The 21,941-nt window shown below is 52.2% G+C and overlaps 1 protein-coding gene across 1 annotated transcript in view; it reads left to right on the forward strand.

The window, feature by feature from the left end:
- The window catches only part of P2RY6 (pyrimidinergic receptor P2Y6), a gene marked incomplete at its 5' end in the record, with an annotated part of 33,309 nt that extends 12,210 nt beyond the window's left edge, over positions 1 to 21,099 (forward strand). Inside the window, 2 exon segments of the mRNA NM_001133266.1 lie at positions 18,987 to 19,072; positions 19,787 to 21,099. Coding sequence (NP_001126738.1) covers positions 19,821 to 20,807 — 987 coding nt within the window. The 3' untranslated portion in view covers positions 20,808 to 21,099.
- Positions 21,100 to 21,941: the final 842 nt, after the last annotated feature.

A 21,941-nucleotide genomic window follows, 5' to 3' on the forward strand; every position in this document is an offset into this window, starting at 1 on the left:
GGTACAGGATTTCTTTCTATGGTTATTAAAATGTTCTGAAATTAGATAGTGATGATGGTTGCACAATCTTATGAATATGCTAAAAACCTCTGAATTGTCCACTTTGAAAGGCTGAATTTTATGGTATGTGAATTATATCTTAATTTTTTTAAATCCGGGAGCAAGAATATAGAAACTACAAAGAAGGTTGAGATGAATGTTGGCCCTCAGGTAGGTGAAAGGGAAACTTCACTGTGAGTTTCCTGGCAGCTGAAGTGAAAAGGGAGAAGCAGCCTCCAAAAGGAGGAAACCAACTCTTCAGGGGCTTAGGTCCAGGACAAGATTCCTGTAAACCCAAGGTGGTCCACTGCATCACTGCATCATAATGTCAGAAATACCGATTTTTTTTTTTTTTGAGACATAGTTTCACTCTGTCGCCCAGGCTGAAGTGCAGTGGCTCAATCTCAGCTCACCGCAACATCTGCCTCCCAGGTTCAAGCGATTCTCCTGCCTCAGCCTCCCAAGTAGCTGGGATTACAGATGTGCGCCACCACACCTGGCTAATTTTTGTATTTTTGGTAGAGACAGAGTCTCACCATGTTGGCCAGGCCAGTCTCAAACTCCTGACCTCAAGTGATCCACCCACCTCTGCCTCCCAAAGTGCTGGGATTACAGGCATGAGCTACTGGGCCCAGCTAGAAATACAGATTTTTTTTTTCTCCCACCTGAGATTCCAATGCAAAAAGTATGAAGAAAGTGGGAAGGGCCTGTGATTTGACTACACTTCCAAGCCAGTGAGTTGGCCTGCTACAGTTTCATAGATGCTGGCAGAAGACACAAGACTTCTGGTTAAAGATAAAGAACTTTGTTCCTCACAACAATAGGAGTAGCCCAAATATCAGCATTTGCACTTTGTTCCCCAATTCCTGTGGGACAATGCAAAGGGGGCCAGGTAATACCTGCACATGCAATGGCTTGCATGACAAGGTAAGGAACCTGGAGCTTAGGCAATCCGCATCTTTTATAAGGGGCAGCAAGCCTGCCTGAACTTTGCCCCAGAGGAAGACATCATATTTGTTATATTTGTTATACCAGACAGTCAATAAACCTGGTTTTGGCTGCAGAAGGGGACACTATCTCTATCTTTATCTTCCAAGGCTGTCTGCTCTACAGGTATCCTCGAAAAGATCGTCTGGAACAAAGGCAGTCTGTCTCTGCTCACAAGACATGCAGAAATCTGAGTAGGCCTTGGAGAATTGTCTCCCAATACAGTAGATGTGCTGGTCAAGGCTGAGTTTTGTTTGTTTGTTTGTTTGTTTATTGTTATTTTGTTTGTCTTTTATTATGATAAAATATACATAACAAAATGTATGATTTTAATCCTTTTTGATTGTACAATTCACTGGTATTAAGTATACGCACATTGTTGTGCAGCCATCACATCACCACCATCCATCTCCAGGACTATTGATTTATTTATTTATTTATTTATTTATTTGAGATGGTGTCTTGCTCAGTCACCCAAGCTGAAGTGCAGTGGCGCGATCTCGGCTCACCACAACCTCTGCCTCCCAGGTTCAAGTGATTCTTCTGCCTCAGCTGGGATTACAGGCACACACCACCACGGCCAGCTAATTTTTGTATTTTTAATAGAGACGGAGTTTCACCATGTTGGTCAGGCTGGTCTCGAACTCCTGACCTCAGGTGATCTGCCCGCCTGTCTAGGCCTCCCAAAGTGCTGGGATTACAGGCATGAGCCACCGTGCCAAGCCCTCCAGGACTTTTTAAAGTCATCCACTGAAACTCTATGCCCATTAAATAATAACTCCCCATTCTCCCACCCTCTCATCCCCTGGCCACTCCCACTCTACTTTCTGTCTCGACGAATTTGACTTTTCTAGGTACCTTATATAAGTGGAATCACACAGTAATTGTCCCTTTTTGACTGGCTTGTTGTACTTGGAATAAGGTTTCCAAGTTTCATCCACGTTGTAGTATGTATCAGAATTTCATTTTTTAAGACTGAATAATAATCTATTGTATGTATATATCGTATTTTATTTATCTATTCATCCATCTACAGCTGTTTGGCTTGTTTCTACCTTTGGGCTATTGCGAATAATGCTGCTATGAACATTGATGTGTAAACTTCTGTTTGAGTCCTGGCCTTCAATTCTTTTGGTTGGAATTCTAGGAGTAGAATTGCTGGATCATATGGTAATTTTATGCTTATTTTTTGATAAACAGCCATAATATTTTTCACAGAGGCCACATCATTTTACATTTCCACAGTAATGCAAAGGTTTCCAGTTTCTCCACATCCTCACCAACACTTATTTCCTAGGTTGGTCTTTTTTTTTTTTTTTTATAATAGCCATCCTAATGGGTGTGAAGTGTTATCTCATGGTTTTAATTTGCATTCCCTATTGATTAGTAATGTTGAGCATCTTTTCATGTGCTTATTGGCCATTTGTATATCTTCTTTGGAAAAATGTCTAAGTCCTTTGCTGATTTTTGAATTGGGTTGTTTCTTTTGCTGTTTAGTTTGTAGGAGTTCTTTATACATTCTAGATATTAATACCTTATCAAACATATGGTTTGCAAATATTTGCTCCCATTCTGTGGGTTGCTTTCCAACTCTGTTGATAATGTCCTTTGATGTACAATAGTTTTAAATTTTGATAAATTTCAACTTATTTAATTTGCTGTTGTTGTTCTTGCCTATGCTTTTGGTGTCAGGGTGGTCAGGGGTATTTTGGTTGCAAGATACAAATGCAACTAGCTTGGGCAAGAAAATGTATATCAGTTTATATAAATAAAAAGCCCAAGGTAGACCTAGATCTGACATGGCTAGATCCAGCAGTTACAAGGATGCCATGAACATCTCTCTCCTGACTTTCCACTGGGTTCCTACATTCTCACTCAAGTTCCTTCCAGAAGCACCAGTCTTCCATGGTCTGCACAGCTAATAATCCAGGAGAAAAAGAGTGAGAACCTTTCATGCTGGTTCCACAAAAATTCCTGGGGCAAACTCTAATTGGTTGCCCCTGAACCAATCACTGGTGAAGGGTCTGGATGGATCCTGGGTCTGGTGACCACCTTGAATGAAGAAAATTGCCACTGAATGGAGCGAGAGTCTCCCAGCAGGAAGAGATGCCAGACAGGCAAACATTCCTCCCCAGAAAGAGTCCAGGAATCTGATGGGCAGCCAGGGTTGGGAAGCTCTGCTTAGAAGGGTGTCCCTTACCTTAGGCTTCCTGTGAGGGGCCTGGGAGAAGTAGAAGGAATCCTTCTATTTGATCACTGAAGATTTCCTAAAGGACGCAGCATTTATGAGGCCATGTGACTGATGGAAGGGCAAGGCCAGGGCAAGCTGGGCCCCAGGCAGGTTGGGTCAGAGCAGTAGAGGGGCTGGATTTCCCTGCCACCTGAAATCCTTCCTACCCCAGCCCTGCTCTGTTGTAGGGGCTAAGAATATGCACTCTGGAACCAGGCTGCCTGGGTTCAGACTAGCCCAGGAGTCATTCTTTCTTCCTGTGCTACCTTGAGCTAATCTTTGTGGCTTGGTTTCCCCACCAGAAGTATAAAATGAAGATAATAACCAGTCCCACCTTGTGGGGTCCTCATGAGGATTAAATGGGGCAATGCACATCTGGCACACACTAAGGCTTCAATAATTGTATTATCATCATTATTAGTTTGGGCCTCTTTTCAAGCACATCCAGAGCAGCTCCAGCTCTGTTCACCATCCTTCAACAGGCCTCTCAAGTGTATGTAGAGGCCTTTTACCTCTATATACACTTGACCATTTCACTGCCACCTCCTCACCGAGCCTTCTGTCCTGTGGAACCATCCCTCCATGCCTGTGTTCTGGCAGGACTCTGGGGCACTGACTCTGGGGCTTTGGGTTATAAATCTTCAGGTAGATGTCCCTTGTCCCCACTGAGCACCTGTGGGCAGGACCTGGGCCTCCCCTGTCCCTGAGTTTACAATGGGAGTTGGCCAGCCACAGATGTGGAGAGAGGGAAGTCCAGTGGTGGAAACAGCACTGACGAGGGGGAAAAGAAGAGCAGGAACTGAAAGTAAATCAGAGCCCAGCAGGTCGCGTGCAAGGGGCAGGAATGGGAGCTGAGAGTGGAGAGGTCAGCAGGGACTGGGTTTGCCTTTATCCTCAAGCACTGGGAAGATATAGAGAGGGCGTAGAAAGAGAAACAATGAAGTCAGACTTTTGCTGAGCCAGGGTCCATCTGGCCGCAGAAAGGGGCTAGACTGGCCCTGGAGATGGAAAACCAGAAAGCATGAGAAGGATGTGGTCTAGGTTGGGGGAGGGGCCGTGGGGTGAGAGAAGAGGAGTTTGAAAAGTGAAAATGGAGCACAAACAGGGCTTGTTGATTGACATGAAGTGGGACCTCAGTTTTTCCACCAGAGAAATGGCAAGTCCTGCCCATCTGGCCTCTTCAGGTGGGATTAGAGGACAGCGGGCTCTTGGCACTGACCACTCTAAATGGCCAGTAACTATGTCTGCTATATCAGCTCATCCGCTCCCTCAGCCCATCCTCATGCCCTGGTACAGTCCAGGTCAAGCACAGACCAGACACTCAGGGTGCTAGGTCAAGTCTGTAAGCTCCAAGAACCATAGTTGCGCTTCACCACCCAAGCCCACCCTGGGAGAGCCAGTGGGGCACAGACTAGCTGAGCTGTGCTGAGGACATCTGGCTCCCTTGGGCAGGGTGGGGCCCAGGCTCCTCCATCCAAGAAGGGACCAGCCCACATCCACAGTGATCTGGAGCAGATGGCACACAGTTCCTTCCTGTTCTATTCTGCTCAGCCATGGCTTACAGACACAGGCTAGGATGGAAGGGAAGTGACCCCTGGGAACTGTGCTGGGCACAAGGGCCAGGCAGGAGCCAGACAGTGGTGCCATTAGAACTCCACCCCTCACCAGCTGAGTGTCCTCGGGAACTGTGAATCCAGCTGCCCAGGGGGAAGGCCAGGCCTGGGAACCAGGTACTCTGTCTCCCACAGCTGACATCCCATGTCCAGATGACTGTGCTATCCCAGGAGCCAAATGTCTCTCCTCTCTTGGCCTCAGTTTCCCTCACTGCAAAATGGGCGCAAAGGAGAGGAGAGAACTCTGGAAGCTCTAAGGGCTCCCGTCCCCAGTCTGTCTGATGGAGGAGGGCCTGCATGGGTCTGGCAGTTGGAGTAAGTCATCCTTCTACTCCTCCAAGTCCCCTGCTACCAAAGCCATGCCTTTGCTGCCCCTGGACAGGAGAGCCAGGCTGGAGCAGCAGGCTTGATGACTGGACACAGAGATGGGAGGCTCCCCACCGGCTCCCTGCAGGGCTACAGCATCCTCTTGCCTGCTCTGGACCTCAGCTTTCCACCTGTGACCTGAGGGCTGGTGTGGGACATCTGTCTTTCCACTACTCTGGCTGTCAGGGCTTGTTAGGGGGCAGGGGAGACTGCTGTGAGCCTGCCATTTGAGATCCTTGATGTGAGCCTACCACTGGCTGGTCCCTGGAGCCTCCCCATCCCACAGCCACAACCCCATTTGAGGCTCTATTTTCTCTGAATCTAACCACAACCAATTCATCCTCCAACTAGCAGCCCAAGGGACCTTCTAAGTCTCAAATTTGATCATGCCTCTGCCCTGCTTTAGAAAGGGGTCTCCCAATGCGGACTTTCTTCAGCTGGCACCCTCAATGCAGAGGCCACATGTGTAGCCTGGCATTTTGAGGCCTGTTGGGCCTGGCCCTAATGACCCCACAGCCTTACCTCCTGCAAGGCCCCTCAGCACCTGCAAACACAAACACTTGCAGGTACTCTGAGGTCCCACATCTCCAGCAGGTCTCTCTGCCTAGAGCACCTGCCTTTTCCTTTCCACACTCCACCAAAGAATCACCTCCTCCAGGGAGCCTTGCTTGATACCACAGACAGGGTTAGAGGTCTTCTTTGTCATCCCAGAGACCCATGGGTCTACGTCTTCATCTGTCTTTTCCACTAACGGGTGCTCCTCAAAGGACAGAGCCCAGAGAGGTGCCTGCACATTGTAAGACTCCTTGTAAATGCATGGCGAATGAATGAATGAATGTATGGAGGAGGGAGGGCGGGAGGAAGGGAGCAAAGGTTGCAAGGGAAGTCAATTCTCATTAGTTTGGCTGGTCTATGATAAAATTATGGGTGCTAATAGAAGCCCCACTGAGCAAATACTTCCTGTGCACCAGGTATTGGGCTAGGTGATCTAGATCCATTATTTCATTTGAGCCCCCAGTGATGCTGTGACTGTTGACAATATTTAAAATTAAGGACTCGGAGGCTCAGAGAGGTAAAGTCACAGCTCATAAGTTGCAGAGTCAGGACGGGAACCCCCAGGTCTGTTGGGTGCCAAGCTTAGCAGCAGGAACAGTGATGGGTGACAGAGGGGTACAAATGCTGGGATTGGGCATTTGGATCTAATTCCATGGGCTGGGGTTTGAAGAACTCTGGGTTTTCTGAGGAGCTCTGAGGAGAGACCTGTTCCAGGAGTGAATCCTCACATTTTGTATCCCCAGGGGCAGTAATCTGGGGAGCCCTGTACCCCAACCTTCACCTACTCCGTAAGCAATGACCCCTCCTATTCTGTGACAGAAACCATTGATGTTTTCTCAAACCAGTGTCACAAGCTATGCAAAGGTATCATCCCAACCAGTCACCTCCCTAATCCCCCGCTAAACAGATGTCCTGGAGGTGCCCCTGCTGGCCCTGATCCCTCCCACCTTCCAGGCAGAGTCCAGGCCCTTTCCTGGAAGCCAGAGAGGTGGCTCTCCTCCCCTAGCCCTGCACCAGCCCTGGGTGGTGCTCAGGGACGTCAAGCCCAGTCACGCTCAGTGGCCTGTTTTCTCCCCAAGGCCTGTGTTTTCAAAATCACTTTGGAGATTTCCTTGTGGATGGAGCTCAGACAGTTTCTCGCTCCTTGGTTCCATCTTGCCAGCCTCACCCAGAAGACAGAGTGCCCACTGCTCTTCCCGGAGCTGGGCTCAAAGGCTCCTTGCTCTGCCCTGGGCCTGACTGTAAGTGTGTGAGAAATGGGTGCAGGGAGGCAGGGCTTGTGGGCGACTCTTCCAGAAGCTTGATTGTGCAGGGAGGAAGAGGAACAGACGGAGAGGCACGAGGGGTCAAGGAAGACATTTTGCTCAGATGAGAGAGAGACTGGGGAGTGGGAAGTGTTTGGGCTGAGGGGAAGGAACCAGCAGATGCAGCACGGGGAGGGTGCTGAAGAGAGGGCAGGAGGTGGTACCTGGGGTCCCACGGGGCTATGGATGGGTGAGGAGAGAAGTGGGACAGTGGGAAGCTGGGACAGTGGGAAGCTGAAGGCAGTCCCTCTGAAAGGCTGTCTGCTCTGAAGGAGGAGTTGAGGGCTGGTAGGGTTGAGGGTATGGGGCTGACAAGAAAGATGGGGCCAAGGCTTAGAAGACAGAGGAGGGAGGATGCCCTAGGACAGACAAAAGGTTGGGGACCCAGCCAAGTGGGGCAGTGACAGGGTCTGCAGGGCCTCAGGCACTCAACCGAGTCATGTCCTCCAGCTCTACTCAGCCCCACAGTGCAGGATGGAGCAGTCTGGTGGCACCATGAATGAGGGACACGAATTGACTGGTTGTGTTCATGGGAATCCTGGGTCCTGGTGGGGAGGCCTAGGCTGGCAAGGGAAGAGAGAGAAGCCAGGAAGATCCTGGGCCAGGGCCCTGGTGCAGAGGGAGTGATCCTGTGCAGGGAGGTGAGAGTACCAGAGAAAACCTCAGGCAGGGCAGGAGGGAGATGCAGGCTGCCTAGCCCTGCCAGGCCAAGTTCTAGTCACCCATCTCAGCTGGGACTGTTCACAGCCCAAATCTCACACACATGGCCAGGCAGAAGCAGCCCCAGGGCTGGCTTAAAGGCCTTTGGTGCTCACATTTAATCTCTATCTGCTCCCAATCCCCAATAAACACATACTCTTAAGTACAAACTACAGCTTGCTATATGAATAGCCTCAAGCCAAGACCCCTGTGCACCCAGTCCTCTCTGTGTAGACATAATTGAACCACCTCTGGAATTTATTTGTTCATTCACTCAACAAATATTTATTGAGAACCTACTATATGCCAGACACCGTCCTAAGTACATGCAGCAGTGAAAAAAACCATGAAAACCCCTGCCCTGGTGGAGTTTATGTTCCAGTCAGGAGAGAGAGACAATAACCAATAAATAAGTAGAACAGTGTGTTAAAAGATTTTGAATGCTAAGGAGAAAAATATAGCAGAGAAGGGGCATAGGAATCACACATGTGCATGTGTTGGGTAGGGGGTTATAATTTTAGCTTAGAGTGGTAGGAGAAGGTCCCATGGAGAAGGTGTCATTCCAGTGACCACCTGAGGGGGTCTGTCCTACGTCCCTTTTTTGAGACAGGGTCTCGCTCTGTAGCCCAGGCTGGAATGCAGTGGTGTGGATCATAGCTCACTGCAGCCTTGGCCTCCCAGGCTCAAGCGATTTTCCCACCTCAGCCTCCCAAGTAGCTGGGGTTACAGGCACACGCCAACACACCCAGTTAATTTTTAAACATTTTTTGGTAGAGACAGGCTTTCTCTATGTTGCCCAGCCTGGTCTCGAACTTCTGGGCTCAAGCGATCCTCCCGCCTTGGCCTCCCAAAGTGCTGAGATTCCAGGCGTGAGCCACCACACCCAGCCTGTCCTGTGTTCTTCACGCACACTCCACAGCAGGAGCCACCTGTCGCCTGCTGACCTCCTACATTGCACTCTGAATGAGGTAGTTGCCCCTGACTTTGATCTCTTCCTCCCAGGCCACCTCTCGGACACCCACAAAGCCCTCTTCCTCCCACACTGGACTGGCCACAAACAGGCCAGTTTGAGGGTGAAGATTTGGGGTTTGGCGACAGGCAGTCCAGCTGATTGGAAGATCACTGACAGATTGGTGGCCCTGACAAGCAACTAAGCTGTTGGGGGCCTTAGTTTCCTCTTCCCAAAAGAAGAGACCATACCCCCCTTACAGGCCCCAGGCAGACAATGAAACAGGACAGAGGGTAGCAAAGGGTTTTGTCTTCAGGTTTGAAAACAGCCACAGACCACGGCCTCATCCTTGAGGATCCACCACTAGGTCTCCCAGGGCCTGGACATGTGCCTGAAATTGCCTGGTGAGAATGAAGACCAATAGATGGATGGTCTTGGGACAATCTCTGCAGGGAGTCCTGGGGCAGCCAAGCTCTATGGCCCCAGAGGCAAGCTGGACTGGTGTGGGAGAGCAGTCACTAGGGACAGATCTTGGGGCTTGGTGTGACAAAGCATATCTCCCAGTGAGCTTTCTCAAGGTGGAATGCAGTGGCCTAGGAGAGGAGTGAGCTCCCTGTAATGGGAAGTATGCAGGCAGGGGCCAAACAAGCCCAGTCTTCTGAGAGCCCTCTTCTCTGAGGGGATGGTGGGGAGACCTCTGGGTCAGGTGACCTTAAGGCCTCCCTAGCCCTGAGGGTCCAGAACTCAGAGGCCTGTCATTGACCCCTGGGTCCAGCTGGATGTCTTATCTCTGCCAGGTGGGCTCAGGCCCTAGGAAGAGCTAGGGATGATCAGAGCAGGAATCAAGGCAGGGGCTGCCTTTCACAGGAGGGGAAGAGTTCCCTGAGGCTCCCCCTCCACACCCAAACCTTACCTGTACGAGTTGTGGACAAAACTGCCTACCTTCGGGCCTCAGGGTCTGCTTGGGAAATGGGCAGGATCATAACCCACAATAACCACTTGGCAGGGTTGGTGGTCTGCCTTTCCTGAGGTGGGGACTGGGGGATCCAAGCAGTCTCAGAGGTGCTACTCCTGAACCCATTACCTTCATTCTCCTTGACAAATCTTCTCCGTCATCAGTCAAGACAAAGATTAAAAAAAAAAAAATGGAACCAGGCAGCACCGAGGACAGAGCCCCGGGGCTCATCTTTATAGACTGGATCCAGTCATCCAACATTTCCCAGTGCCTCTTGGGCCAAAGCCTGTACTGGTCTCTGAGGCCCCAGAAGCAAAGCAGACCTTGTCCCCAGTTCCTAGCAGAGTTAGAGAAGGAAAGGGAGGGAGTCTGACACCGCCCCTTCGGCTGGTCTTCTTCTCTGCCCTGACTCCTGACCTCCATTTCTTTGTCCTTTCTTAAGCCACTCTTCCTGAGAGACAGGGTGTCATGGTGGATTTATAGTGCACTTTGGGCAAGTTCCTAACCTCTCTGGCCTCATTTTTCTCGTAGAGAAATATCACCTCTCTTCCTGGGCACAAGGTGCAGATCTACAGGCAGGACTCCTAGTTTCAAGTGACAGAATCCTAGGTTAAATGGATTGAGGCAAAAAGGGAGTTTATCAGCCTATGACACCAAAGGTAAAACCTCAGGCACAGCTGAAACCAGGCACTCAATGCTGTTCTCAGGAAATGATGCATCCCCATCTCTCATCTCTGCCATTCCTTGGCTTTCTATGTGGACAGTCTCCTCGCTGGTGGCAGTATCTCCATCGCCCAGGGCAGTGCCTGGAACTTAGTTCACTTGGCTCCAGTAGCTCCTGCCTCACTTTCTATTAGCTTTGCAAATGTTGTGGAAGACCTGTCTCCTTCCCGATGCCCCAGTAAAAGCGCCAGAATTGACTCTGAGGCATGCAGTGAAGGTCACTCCTCCATCCAGAGCCAGTTACAGGCCTGAGGGGCCCACTCTTCTCTCATTGGTAGGCTTAGATCACAGACCCATCACTCCCAGATCCCCAAGACTCTAGATGGGAGAAGGGGGATCCCCCAAAGGAAAATCAGAGGGCAGCGTCGTCATCATAAGAGGGGGTCTGGGAACTGGGTGGGAAAAAGCTACAGAGGGGCTGAACAATGACTGCCAGGCTAGCCAGGTGGCTGGACCTGGGCCATCTCTTCCCCCACAGACTGGAACCTGGTTATCTGGGAGGATGGGCGGATCCTGAAGGCACTAACTGTGGCCATCAGCCAACTGCACTACTTGCAGCTAAGCAGCAGGTTCCTTCTCAAAGGGAGAACAAAGTGGCCTCTCCCACAAGGAGACAAACAAATGGGACAGCCTGGTGGTCCAGGCAAGGCACAGAGAGCTTCTCCCACTAGCTCCAGGGGAGAGTTTTTTAGGAGGCCCTGGGGATCTCCTGGAGCACTGGGTGGGAGGTGCAGTGGCCCTATAGGCGTGGACTTATACAGGCTGGGCACCACAGGCTGTCCCTCTGCTGTGACAGGCTGCCCTGTCACAGCTGCTCCCTGGGCCTCTGTGCTATCCACACAGCTCCTCAGTCTCAGGGCTGCCCTTGACCTCTCAGCCCTGTGCCCACCGGGGCCGCGTGGTCTCTAACCCTCTTCATTCACATTCCCAAGAAAGAACCTCTTGCTAACTTTGCTATGCCTCAGTCACCTCATCTGTAAAGCGGAAACAGTAGTTGTGAAGAGTGAATGAGACACAGCACATGAAGCATTTTGCACAATGCTTGGTGCATCGTTAGTGCTCAATGAATACATGTGTCCAGGTTGTGGTGGGACTCGTGGGTGCACTCTTGGGCAACTGGGGCCCCTCATACATAGTGGGGTCTTGGGAGATGCAAGTTCCATCTTTGCTAAGCTTGAAGAGGCTGGAGAGAAACCAAAGGAAGCAGCCCCAACCCCCAAATTCCCCAAAGCTGCAACTTCCTCTTCCTTTCACTGAAAATGGCTGTTTCAGTTTTAGCTTTAATTCCTGTTGAGTGGGAGGTGAGAAGGGGAAGTGGGAAAGGAGAAGAGAAATCAGGGTCCCTGCCTTCCATGTTCCCTTCTGCCAGGTTTGTCCTTCTGTAGCCAGCCAGATGCCACAGATAGGACCAGAACTCCTCCAGGTGAGAGGACTCTGCTTCCGGTCCTCTGTCTTCTGGGTGCCAGGGAGGCACTGGCATTAGGAATCTGGCCTCAAGCTGGCCTCAGGTGGGCTCCAGGGGCAACCCTGCCTCAGGCTAGAGGCTGCCCAGAGTCAGGATTGGGTTGATGACTGGGGCACAGAGGGTATAGTGACCCTGTACGGTAGGTAGGTACCATAAGTAGCCATGTTTACCCAGGCTCAGAGAGGGTAGGTGGCTCTCCCTAAGTCACACAGCAAGTTGGTGGTCGATCCCAGCCTGTCTGACTCCTCAGGGGAAGGAAGCGAACTCTTGACCCCTGACATCCTGTGCCCTTTCTGCTAACTCACCAGCCAGGGGCCCAGCAAGGGGGTTTCCAGGTCTTTATTTCCCAGCAGGCAGGCAGGCCAAGGTTAGGAAGCCTCTTCCACGTCCAGCGTGGTCTGAGCTGGTTCCTGCCTCAGCTGGCTGGCAGACAGTGACTCAGGCTTCCAGCTCCTGCCTTTGGCCAACAGGTCCCCTCATCCCCGCTAGATATGAAGGCCTCAGGGGATGGGGGAGGCTGTGGGGTCATGTAAAGTTTATCCTGAGACCATAGGATCTACGCAGCCTGAACGGCTAGGCCCCTTTGTCATTTCTTCCTATGTCTATACTGAGTTGCTCCTGCTCTAGAACTGACCCCATGGTTGTCGCCTGAACTGAAAAAAGGAAACTGGAAGAGGGTGTCTCTGCTGTGAGGTGAGGGGCTGCCGTGTTTTGCCAAAGGTGTACCCGGGTGGAGATGGGCCACGGTGGATGCCTGAGGCCAGGGCCTCTACCTCAGACAGACAGGGCTTGGTGCTGACCCTGTCATCCCTGCCATGTCCCCAGTGGCTCCTGTGATCACATCAACCAGGGTGAGGACCTGAGAACGAGAGCTTGAGCTCATCTGGGGAGGATGAGTGGAAGGAAGGTTGGAGAGTGGGTCAAGAGGAACTGAGACTGGAAACCCAGTCCGGAGGCGGCTCAGTGCCAGCCCCGAGGGGAGGCCCCCCACTGTGGGCAGACCAGCCTTTCCCTCACCCCTCCCTGGCTGTGTGAGGGAGCGGGGCTGGCTGTCCTCTGGCGCCATCTCATGGCTACAGCATCTCAACGCAGGGAAGACCCAACTCCCCTGGATATCCCCAGGTCTGAGCATCTAAGCTCCGATTTCGGGGGAACAATGGAGAAGGGGGCCTTAGAGTCAAGAAGAACGTGTTGAAATGCCACCTGGCTGGGATAGCTTGGAAAACTCACTGGCCCTTCCTGAGCCTTAGTTTCTTCATCTGTAAAGGGGAGGGAATAATCCACCCCCCACCAAATAGCCCAGAACTGCAGATAAAACATCTGGCACAGAATAGGCAATTAAGAAACAATACTGGCCAGGCACGGTGGCTCACGCCTGTAATCCCAGCACTTCGAGAGGCCGAGGCAGGTGGATCACCTGAGGTCGGGAGTTCGAGACCAGCCTAACCAACATGGAGAAGCCCCATCTCTACTGAAAGTACAAAATTAGTCTGGTGTGGTGGCACATGCCTGTACATCCCAGTTACTTGGGAGGCTGAGGCAGGAGAATCGCTTGAACCTGGGAGGCGGAAGTTGCAGTGAGCCGAGATCGCGCCATTGTACTCCAGCCTGGGCAACAAGAGCGAAACTCCATCAAAAAAAGAAAGAAAGAAAGAAAGAAAGAGAGAGAGAGAAAGAAAGAAAGAAAGAAAGAAAGAAAGAAAGAAAGAAAGAAAGAAAGAAAGAAAGAAAGAAAGAAAGAAAGAAAGAAAGAAAGAAAGAAAGAAGAGAGAAAGGAGGGAGGGAGACGGGCTGGGCACAGTGGTGCATGCCTGTAATCCCAAAACTTTGGGAGGCCAAAGAGGGAGGATCTCTGCCAGAAGAAGGCTCTGCCTTGGAGGTTCATGACAGGCCAGCCCCTCTCAGGCCTCCCATCTGAGGCCCCCTCTTTGCAGAGCTCATCCATTGCTCTGGCTTCTATACTTACTTGTTTCTCACAGAGGTTAAGCTCATTCCCCACTTCTGTGCCTTTGCCCACACTGGGCCTCCTATCTGCGATGCCCTCTTCAGCCTTGTTATGTGTCCAGGTCCCTCTGGCCCTTCAGTGCCCAGCAATGGACATGCTTTCTCCATGAGCTTTGCAGGTTACTCCCTCCCAGGTGCACCCATGACCCCTCAGACCTGAGTGCTCCCCCCCGGGCCCTGCCCCCTCCTCTAGGCCTAGCCAGGTCCATGGGCAAAGCTAAGGCCCGGTGAGAGCAAGGCAGTTCCTTGGCTCTGATTCAGTCATCCTTAGGTTCTTTGAAGTCCCAAGCCCTAGGATGCTGTGGTTCCAAGGTCCTGAGAGCCCTCAAACCTAGACTCTGTTAGGAAGGCAAAGAACTAAAAGGCCGGTGGGTAATGGGTACTCAGTGGTTGTTGAGGTGCCAGGCCAGGCCTCTTGTATGTCCTTGAACCCCTGAGAAGAGGGTGAGGAAGGGGCAGCTGGCCTTAGTTTCTTTCTCCATCTGTCAAGTGGGACCCCATGAGCCTTTCCTTCCCCTCTGAGGTTAGTCCAAGTGCTCTTATCTGAGCAGAGCGGTGGGATTAGGGGTCTCCAGATCTGCACGTCTGGGTGGATAAGGCATGATAGGAACAGCTTTGTGTTTCCCATCCATCCAGGTTGCAGGGACTGAGACCACTTAGGCTTCTTACCCAAGCCCTGCCTTGCCCTGCCTTGGGGCCAACACCTCCCAGGAGCCTTCAGAGCTGTTCCCATTCCTGGGACAGTGACCCGCCCTGCTAGGAGTGGGTACGGGAGGTTGTTCCAGGGACCCAGCAAAGGACTGGCTGCTGCCGAGCTGAAGGCCATCTTGCTCTCCTGGGCCACAGCACAGGTCAAATCCAACCAGAAGGTCCACACTCAGTTGGCAGAAGCGACCTCTTAGCACAGGCCTGAGCAAGCAGTAGGTGCTCAATCTGTGCACAACTGACCAAGTGTTTACCAGAAGTTCAAACCTGGTTTTTCTCAGTGTGATCCAAACTTTGGGTTCCCACTCTGTTCCTCAATCCCCTTGCCTGTAAAAATGGCTTTGGGGTGAGATCGATGCCTTTAAAGGCACCTTCAGCTCTGATGCTCTAGGCTCTAGGAGTCTCCTCTGCACCTCCCAGGGTAGAAGATGAGCCGCCCTGAGAGGCACTTCATCCTTCCAGCACACTGGTGATCAGTATGAGCATATTCTATCAAGGAGGCTCAGAGAAGGGAAGGGGCTTGGGGGCAAAGGTGGAGTAAGAACCTGGGCCTCAAACTCCCAGGGCAGCATTCTTTCCCCACACCATCCTCCCCTGCCACCTGCCTTGCTGCCTCAGCTGCTCCAAATCAAAGCCCACTTCCTCCAGGTCGCCCTCTTGGAATGCTGCTTCCCCCTCTGGAGCTGGCCTCCCTGGGACAGTGAGGAGCCACATCTCCTGCTCTGGTCTCCTAACAGCTCTGAGGCCAGTTTGGTGGTGAGGAGGGGCTGGGATGGATGAGGCAGCTGGGTCCTCAGGGGCATCACATCTATCTCCACAGCCCGCGTCCATCACTCCTCATGCGCTCTGCACCTGCCGTGTGGAAGGGGCAGTCGCTGTGAAATGGGGGAACGTGGGAGGACCTGGTGACACATAGTAGGTACTCGATAAGTGTGTGTGGAGAAAAGGAGAAGAGGGAAGGGAGGGGAGAAGGCGGCTGAGTAAGTTTGTACATAAGTGGATTGCCACATGGAGGGATGGGTAGATGGACATGTTGGTGAGTGAGTTATTGAATGAGGGAAGGAAGGCTAGATGGGTGAGTGAATGGCTGGGAGGAGGAATGGACACCCGTGGCTCTGAGTGTTATAGCTAAAGGAGGAGCCATGAGCTCCCTAATCACTGCCCTACCCATTTGACAGCTGAGAAGACTGAGAGAGGGCTGAGCAGAAAGAAAATTCCTGGTTCTGTGGGGCTGGCAGCCTCTGGTTCTCCCCTACCCCTCCTCCTCTGCCCCCATCCCCCTCTTTCCCCTGCTGGGGTAGGAGAGTGTTCCGGGAAGGACGCCTTTTTTCCACCTCCTTGCTCCTCTAAGCCCAGTTTCCGCCAGGCACTAGGCGTGGTGTTGGGGATGGCAGGGAGCCGGTGGCCCCCACAGAGGCTCTTTTAGTCAGAGACAGCCCTGCCAGGAAACAGAGGAAGCTGCTCACTCTGTCAGAGAGTTTGCAGCCTAGCTGAGGGCAGGAGAGTGGGGAGCCTCAGGTCTGGCTTCTCTTTGCCCCAACACACGTGGGACCACCAGCGTGCTGCAGGGACAGGAGGCTGCCTGTGAGTGTCAGTGCATCTTGGGGCCATGGGTCAGTGCAGGGGTTGCAGGGGGGTGGGGGGCAGGTGGACACAAGGAACTGTGACTTTGGGTAGGTAGGCTAAGTTCAGCATTGACTTAAAGGAGGCCCACAGAGTTAGGAGGCCCAGAGGAAGGGATTCCACCCAGCTGGGGGGATAAAAAAAGGAAGAAGCAAGGTGAGATCTGGAGCTAGATAGACACTTAGGGTTTTGATGAATGGAGATTAGTTGAATGGCACTTCGTGTGAAGGGAACAGTGGAGATGGGGAGGCTGGGAAGGGATTCTGGCTCTCTGGCTGCCACTGGCTGTGTGGGAGTCTCCATGTCTTGGGAATGTGTGACGGAAGAGGAAGGGGCAAGGGCAGAGTGGCCCTGGCGTACTTCAGATAGGACTGGAGGGCTTGGCAGGGTCTTGAATGTCAGGAAAAGGGTTTGGGCTTTTCCCCCAAAGGGCAGAGGGATGCAGAGAAGGATGTAGTCAGAGCCACTTGTTAGCAAGCCCCCCACCATGGGCAGAGTCCAGCCCAGGAAGAGGCTGGGGTCTGGTCTGGTCCAGGACTTAGGACCCAAGAGCTAGTGACAGATGTCAGCACCAAGGTCAGCTGCTGCCTGGAGGTGGGAGCCAAGAGCACCCTCCTTGAGGCCAGCCCCTGCCAGGAACTGGAAGAACAGCTCAGCTCTCCTAGGTCCTCAGAAAGTATACAAGACAGCCCGGGCAATGGCCAGGCCTGTCTTTCCTGACACAGCCCTGAAGGTTTTCCCAGAGAACTGTGTGCCGGATCCCCTCCTGCAGCCCCCTGTCTCCTTCCAAGAGGGAGTGGAGGGGGTCCCAGGAGGATCAGTCTCACCAGGGTGTGGGAGCAGCACATTGCAGTCCCCAGTCATCTGAGACAGAGTGCTGTCCCTGGGGGTGGGATCTGAGGGTGAAGGCCTCCCAAAGGAAGGTTGAGGGATGCAGCACCCCTCTAGCATGTTCTCCTCCTCACCACAACCCTCTTCCCTCGCAGACTGGTCTCCTCAGACCCTGTGTGAGGAGAGGGGTCAGGGAGGGGCAGAGGCTGCCTCTTGAAGGGCAGCCCCACCGAACCAGCAGTTTTCTTTCTCCTCAGATTTCTTTGTCAGACCCTGTGTGAGAGGAGATCAGTCTGCAAGGACAGAGGGTTATGGTGAGGAGGGGAACATGATAGAGGGGTGCTGTGTTCCTCAACCTTCCTCCTCACCCGGAGTGTCTTTACACTCTTCTCCACCCATGGAAATCCTCCTCAACCACCCAGGCCTTGCTCTGTCTTTCATTCTGCTCTGAAAAGTCTCTTCCATCAGGTGGCTCACACTGGTCTCCTCCATCAGACTAGCATATCTCTATCTGTATTCCCATATCTCCGTGTCCACCTATACACTATGCCCTCATGTATCTAGCTGGCAGGGAGGACTCAGGGAATCCCTGTCATGTGAAAACAAGAGAATGAACATGTGAATGAGAATGGCCTGAACCAATGAATGAAGAGATGAGTGGACATTCTCTACCTGTGCTAATCCTGGCTTCCTGGCTATGCTATGGTGGGCTGCTATGTTTCTTCCTCTGGCCTCCCCATCGTGCCTACCTTGTCCTAGCTGGGCACCCAGCACGTCTAGCATATGGGCTAAAGCCCCACAAAGAATCTTTGATAACTGAGAGTGACATGGGATGTGGGCTGCAGACTATAGAATCCAACATTATCATTTTGCCCAAAAATGGGTTAAATAGCTCCACCAAAATGAAATTGCAAGTTGGGACAAATGTATTTTTCTCTAATATAACTTTTTAAAATCCCATAACTTTACTTAGTAGGTACAGTAAGAACAGCAAACACTTGGCCCCATGCCAGGCACTGATCTTCACAACAATCTTATAAGGCAGGTACTATCTCATCTCATTTTACACATGGGGAATCTGGAGAACAGAGGTTAACTAGTATGTCCAAGACCACAGAGCTCATCCGTGGCATAGCTGGGACTTGAACCTGAGCATCTGGATCAGAGTCCATATACTTTGCCTGAACCCTTTACCACCCTCTGAGTGCATTTACAGGACTTCATATTTTTTCTGGGCCTCAGTTTTTCCCATCTGTAAAATGGCAAGAGAGGAGGATTAGATTCACTATCTTAAAGGCCCATTGGATTTAAGTTGTAAATTTTCTATAGACACCAGTAATATGGCAATGTCAGTTTCGAGGTGAGTGTCTAGGAGTCAGACTTACCCCATCAGGGAACCCCTTAGGGTATTTGTGCTGCTGGCTCTCCCAAAACCCAGCCCGAAAGAATGAGAGGAGGGACAAGATGTAGAATGCAATGGCATGGCATTTATTGAGCACTACTGAATGTCATCACCGCATATTTCACTGATGAGGACACTGTGACATGACCTGCTTCACACAGCACGGAAGTGGGGGAGCAACATTTAAACCCAGGCCTGCCTAGCTCTGAAGTTGGTCATGTAACCTCTACATCCCATGTCTGTGGGCTACACTAAGCTGTCTCTTCTGGATTGGGCAGTTGGGTTCTGGTTCTGACTCTGCTCTGAGTCACGAAGAAAGAAGGAGCAGTCCCTGCCCCTCACTGTGCCTGGATTTCCATCTCTGTAAAGCAAACGGATGACTCCGTCCCTCACCCATCCGCCTTCAGGGACGCTGTTTTCACTCTGGGCACTAGGGGGCGCTGTGTTGTCAGAGGCTCTGCCAAACCTGCCTTTGCAGCCTGAAGTGGAAAGAAGCCTTGGGGAACTGGGTATCACCTCCTTCCCCTATTTTACAGATAACAAGACCTCTGCCAGAAGAACCATGGCTTTGGAAGGCGGAGTTCAGGCTGAGGAGATGGGTGCGGTCCTCAGTGAGCCCCTGGTGTGTGGACCCTTCGTATTGGTTAACTAAGAGTTATCAGGGCCCTTTTCCACCCCAGACCCTGGGCTAAGATGCAGAGAGACACCAGACCTGGCCCCTCTCCTCGGGCGGGTCCCAGTCTGTGAGAGACATGCAGATCCACCATGACCAGCTTCCACACCCCAGTGAGCCCCTGGCAGCCCTGCACAGCATGATTTAGTGCTTCTAACCTCGTGACATTCCTGAGAAGCAGGCGCCGCATTCCCCCTTTTCTCGGGTGAAATGAAATCACCACCTCAAGGTCACATAGCAAATACATAACAGAGTTGGGATTCAAACCCAAGTCCCTCAATCTCCACTAACAGAGAAAGAAACATATGATCAGGGCTTTGAAGGATGAATAGAAGTTCACTAGGAAGGCTGAAAGAAAAAAAAATATATATATATAAAAATATATATAAATATATAAATATATATAAATACACAAATATATAAATATATATATATATAAATATAAACAAAATGAATCAGATTGCTCCCAAGCATGAGCTTTATTGTATCCCAAGTTTTGTCAAAGTGAGGGCTCTGTGGGGCTTCATGGGGTGGTTAGAGTAGTGGAGTTGACAAAGTTGGTGCCCTCACTGTTCAGACAGGGAGATCAAGGTCCAAGGAGGGGCAGGGCCTGCTGGGTGGTGAGTGAGCATGTCACTGACGGGCTGTGTATTGCTTTCCCAGCCTCCCTGAACATAGGAAACTCACCTGGGCAGCCATGGAGTGGGACAATGGCACAGGCCAGGCTCTGGGCTTGCCACCCACCACCTGTGTCTACCGCGAGAACTTCAAGCAACTGCTGCTGCCGCCTGTGTATTCAGCGGTGCTAGCGGCTGGCCTGCCGCTGAACATCTGTGTCATTACCCAGATCTGCACGTCCCGCCGGGCCCTGACCCGCACGGCCGTGTACACCCTAAACCTTGCCCTGGCCGACCTGCTGTATGCCTGCTCCCTGCCCCTGCTCATCTACAACTATGCCCAAGGTGACCACTGGCCCTTTGGCGACTTCGCCTGCCGCCTGGTCCGCTTCCTCTTCTATGCCAACCTGCATGGCAGCATCCTCTTCCTCACCTGCATCAGCTTCCAGCGCTACCTGGGCATCTGCCACCCGCTGGCCCCCTGGCACAAACGTGGGGGCCGCCGGGCCGCCTGGCTAGTGTGTGTAGCCGTGTGGCTGGCCGTGACAACCCAGTGCCTGCCCACAGCCATCTTTGCTGCCACAGGCATCCAGCGTAACCGCACTGTCTGCTATGACCTCAGCCCGCCTGCCCTGGCCACCCACTATATGCCCTATGGCATGGCTCTCACTGTCATCGGCTTCCTGCTGCCCTTTGCTGCCCTGCTGGCCTGCTACTGTCTCCTGGCCCGCCGCCTATGCCGCCAGGACGGCCCGGCAGAGCCTGTGGCCCAGGAGCGGCGTGGCAAGGCGGCCCGCATGGCTGTGGTGGTGGCTGCTGCCTTTGCCATCAGCTTCCTGCCTTTCCACATCACCAAGACAGCCTACCTGGCAGTGCGCTCGACGCCGGGCGTCCCCTGCCCTGTGTTGGAGGCCTTTGCAGCGGCCTACAAAGGCACGCGGCCGTTCGCCAGCGCCAACAGCGTGCTGGACCCCATCCTCTTCTACTTCACCCAGAAGAAGTTCCGCCGGCGACCACATGAGCTCCTACAGAAACTCACAGCCAAATGGCAGAGGCAGGGTCGCTGAGTCCTCCAGGGCGTAGGCAGCCTTCATATTTGCCATTGTGTCTGCGGCACCAGGAGCCCATTCAACCATGCGGAGAATTAGAGCTCTGCTCAGCTGGGCATGGAGTAAGATCCCTCACAGGACCCAGAAGTTCACCAAAAACTATTTCTTCAGCCCCTTCTCTGGCCCAGACCCTGTGGGCATGGAGATGGACAGACCTGGGCCTGGCTCTTGAGAGGTCCCAGTCAGCCATGGAGAGCTGGGGAAACCACATTAAGGTGCTCACAAAAATACAGTGTGACGTGTACTGTCATCAAGGGGTATGCTCCGTGCTTTGAGTCACCAATGAAGCGGGTGAGGGAAGATGAGAAGGGGAAGTGAGAGCTTCTGGGAAGGGGCATTTGAGCTGGGTTTTGAGGGATCATTATGAGCTCTCTGGAGAGGAGTGATATTCCATTTATTTAGAAAGCCTTTACTGACATCTTGTGCTTAGGCCTGGGTTGGTTCTGGGGCCCTAGAAGAACCAGTCCTAGCCCTGGTCCATACAGGCTCCCAACTGCTGGAAGTACAGACTGGCACAGCAACATCAGGGTTGTGACAGAGGGAAGCATGACTGGGGGGAGGGGGTACACAGACAGTGCCCATGACCCAGTCCAAGGAGTCAGGAAAGAGCTCTCTGAGGAGGGAGCATCTGAGCCAGATGTCGAGGGCTGAGTGGGAACTTGGCAAGCAGAAGTGGGGAGCACTTTGATGCAACCCAGGTATGCTCCATGCATATCCAGCTAGGCCAGCCTCGTGCTGGGCTCTGCCCTGGGCAGACAGGCAGAGGGCTAGAGCAGAGGACACATGGCCTTGCGTGTGTGAAAACTGAGAAAGTGGGAGCTGTGCTTCAGCCACCCTCCAGACAAGGGCAAGAGTTAGCCAGATGCTTCAGGCAGTGGGAGGCCAATGGAGGGATTAAGCGGGGGAAGCTTCTTAGAAGAGGCAGGGGGCGAAGTGCAGTGGCTCATGCCTGTAATCTCAGCAATTTGGGAGGCAAAGGAAGGAGGAATGCTTGAGCCCAAGAGTTTTAGACCAGCCTGGGCAACACAGTAAGACCCTGTTTCTACAAAAAAATATAAAAAATAGCCTGGTGTGGTGGTGTCTGACTGTAGT

This window comes from Pongo abelii, chromosome 9, assembly GCF_028885655.2.
Source record: "Pongo abelii isolate AG06213 chromosome 9, NHGRI_mPonAbe1-v2.0_pri, whole genome shotgun sequence".
Taxonomy (NCBI): Eukaryota; Metazoa; Chordata; class Mammalia; order Primates; family Hominidae; genus Pongo; species Pongo abelii.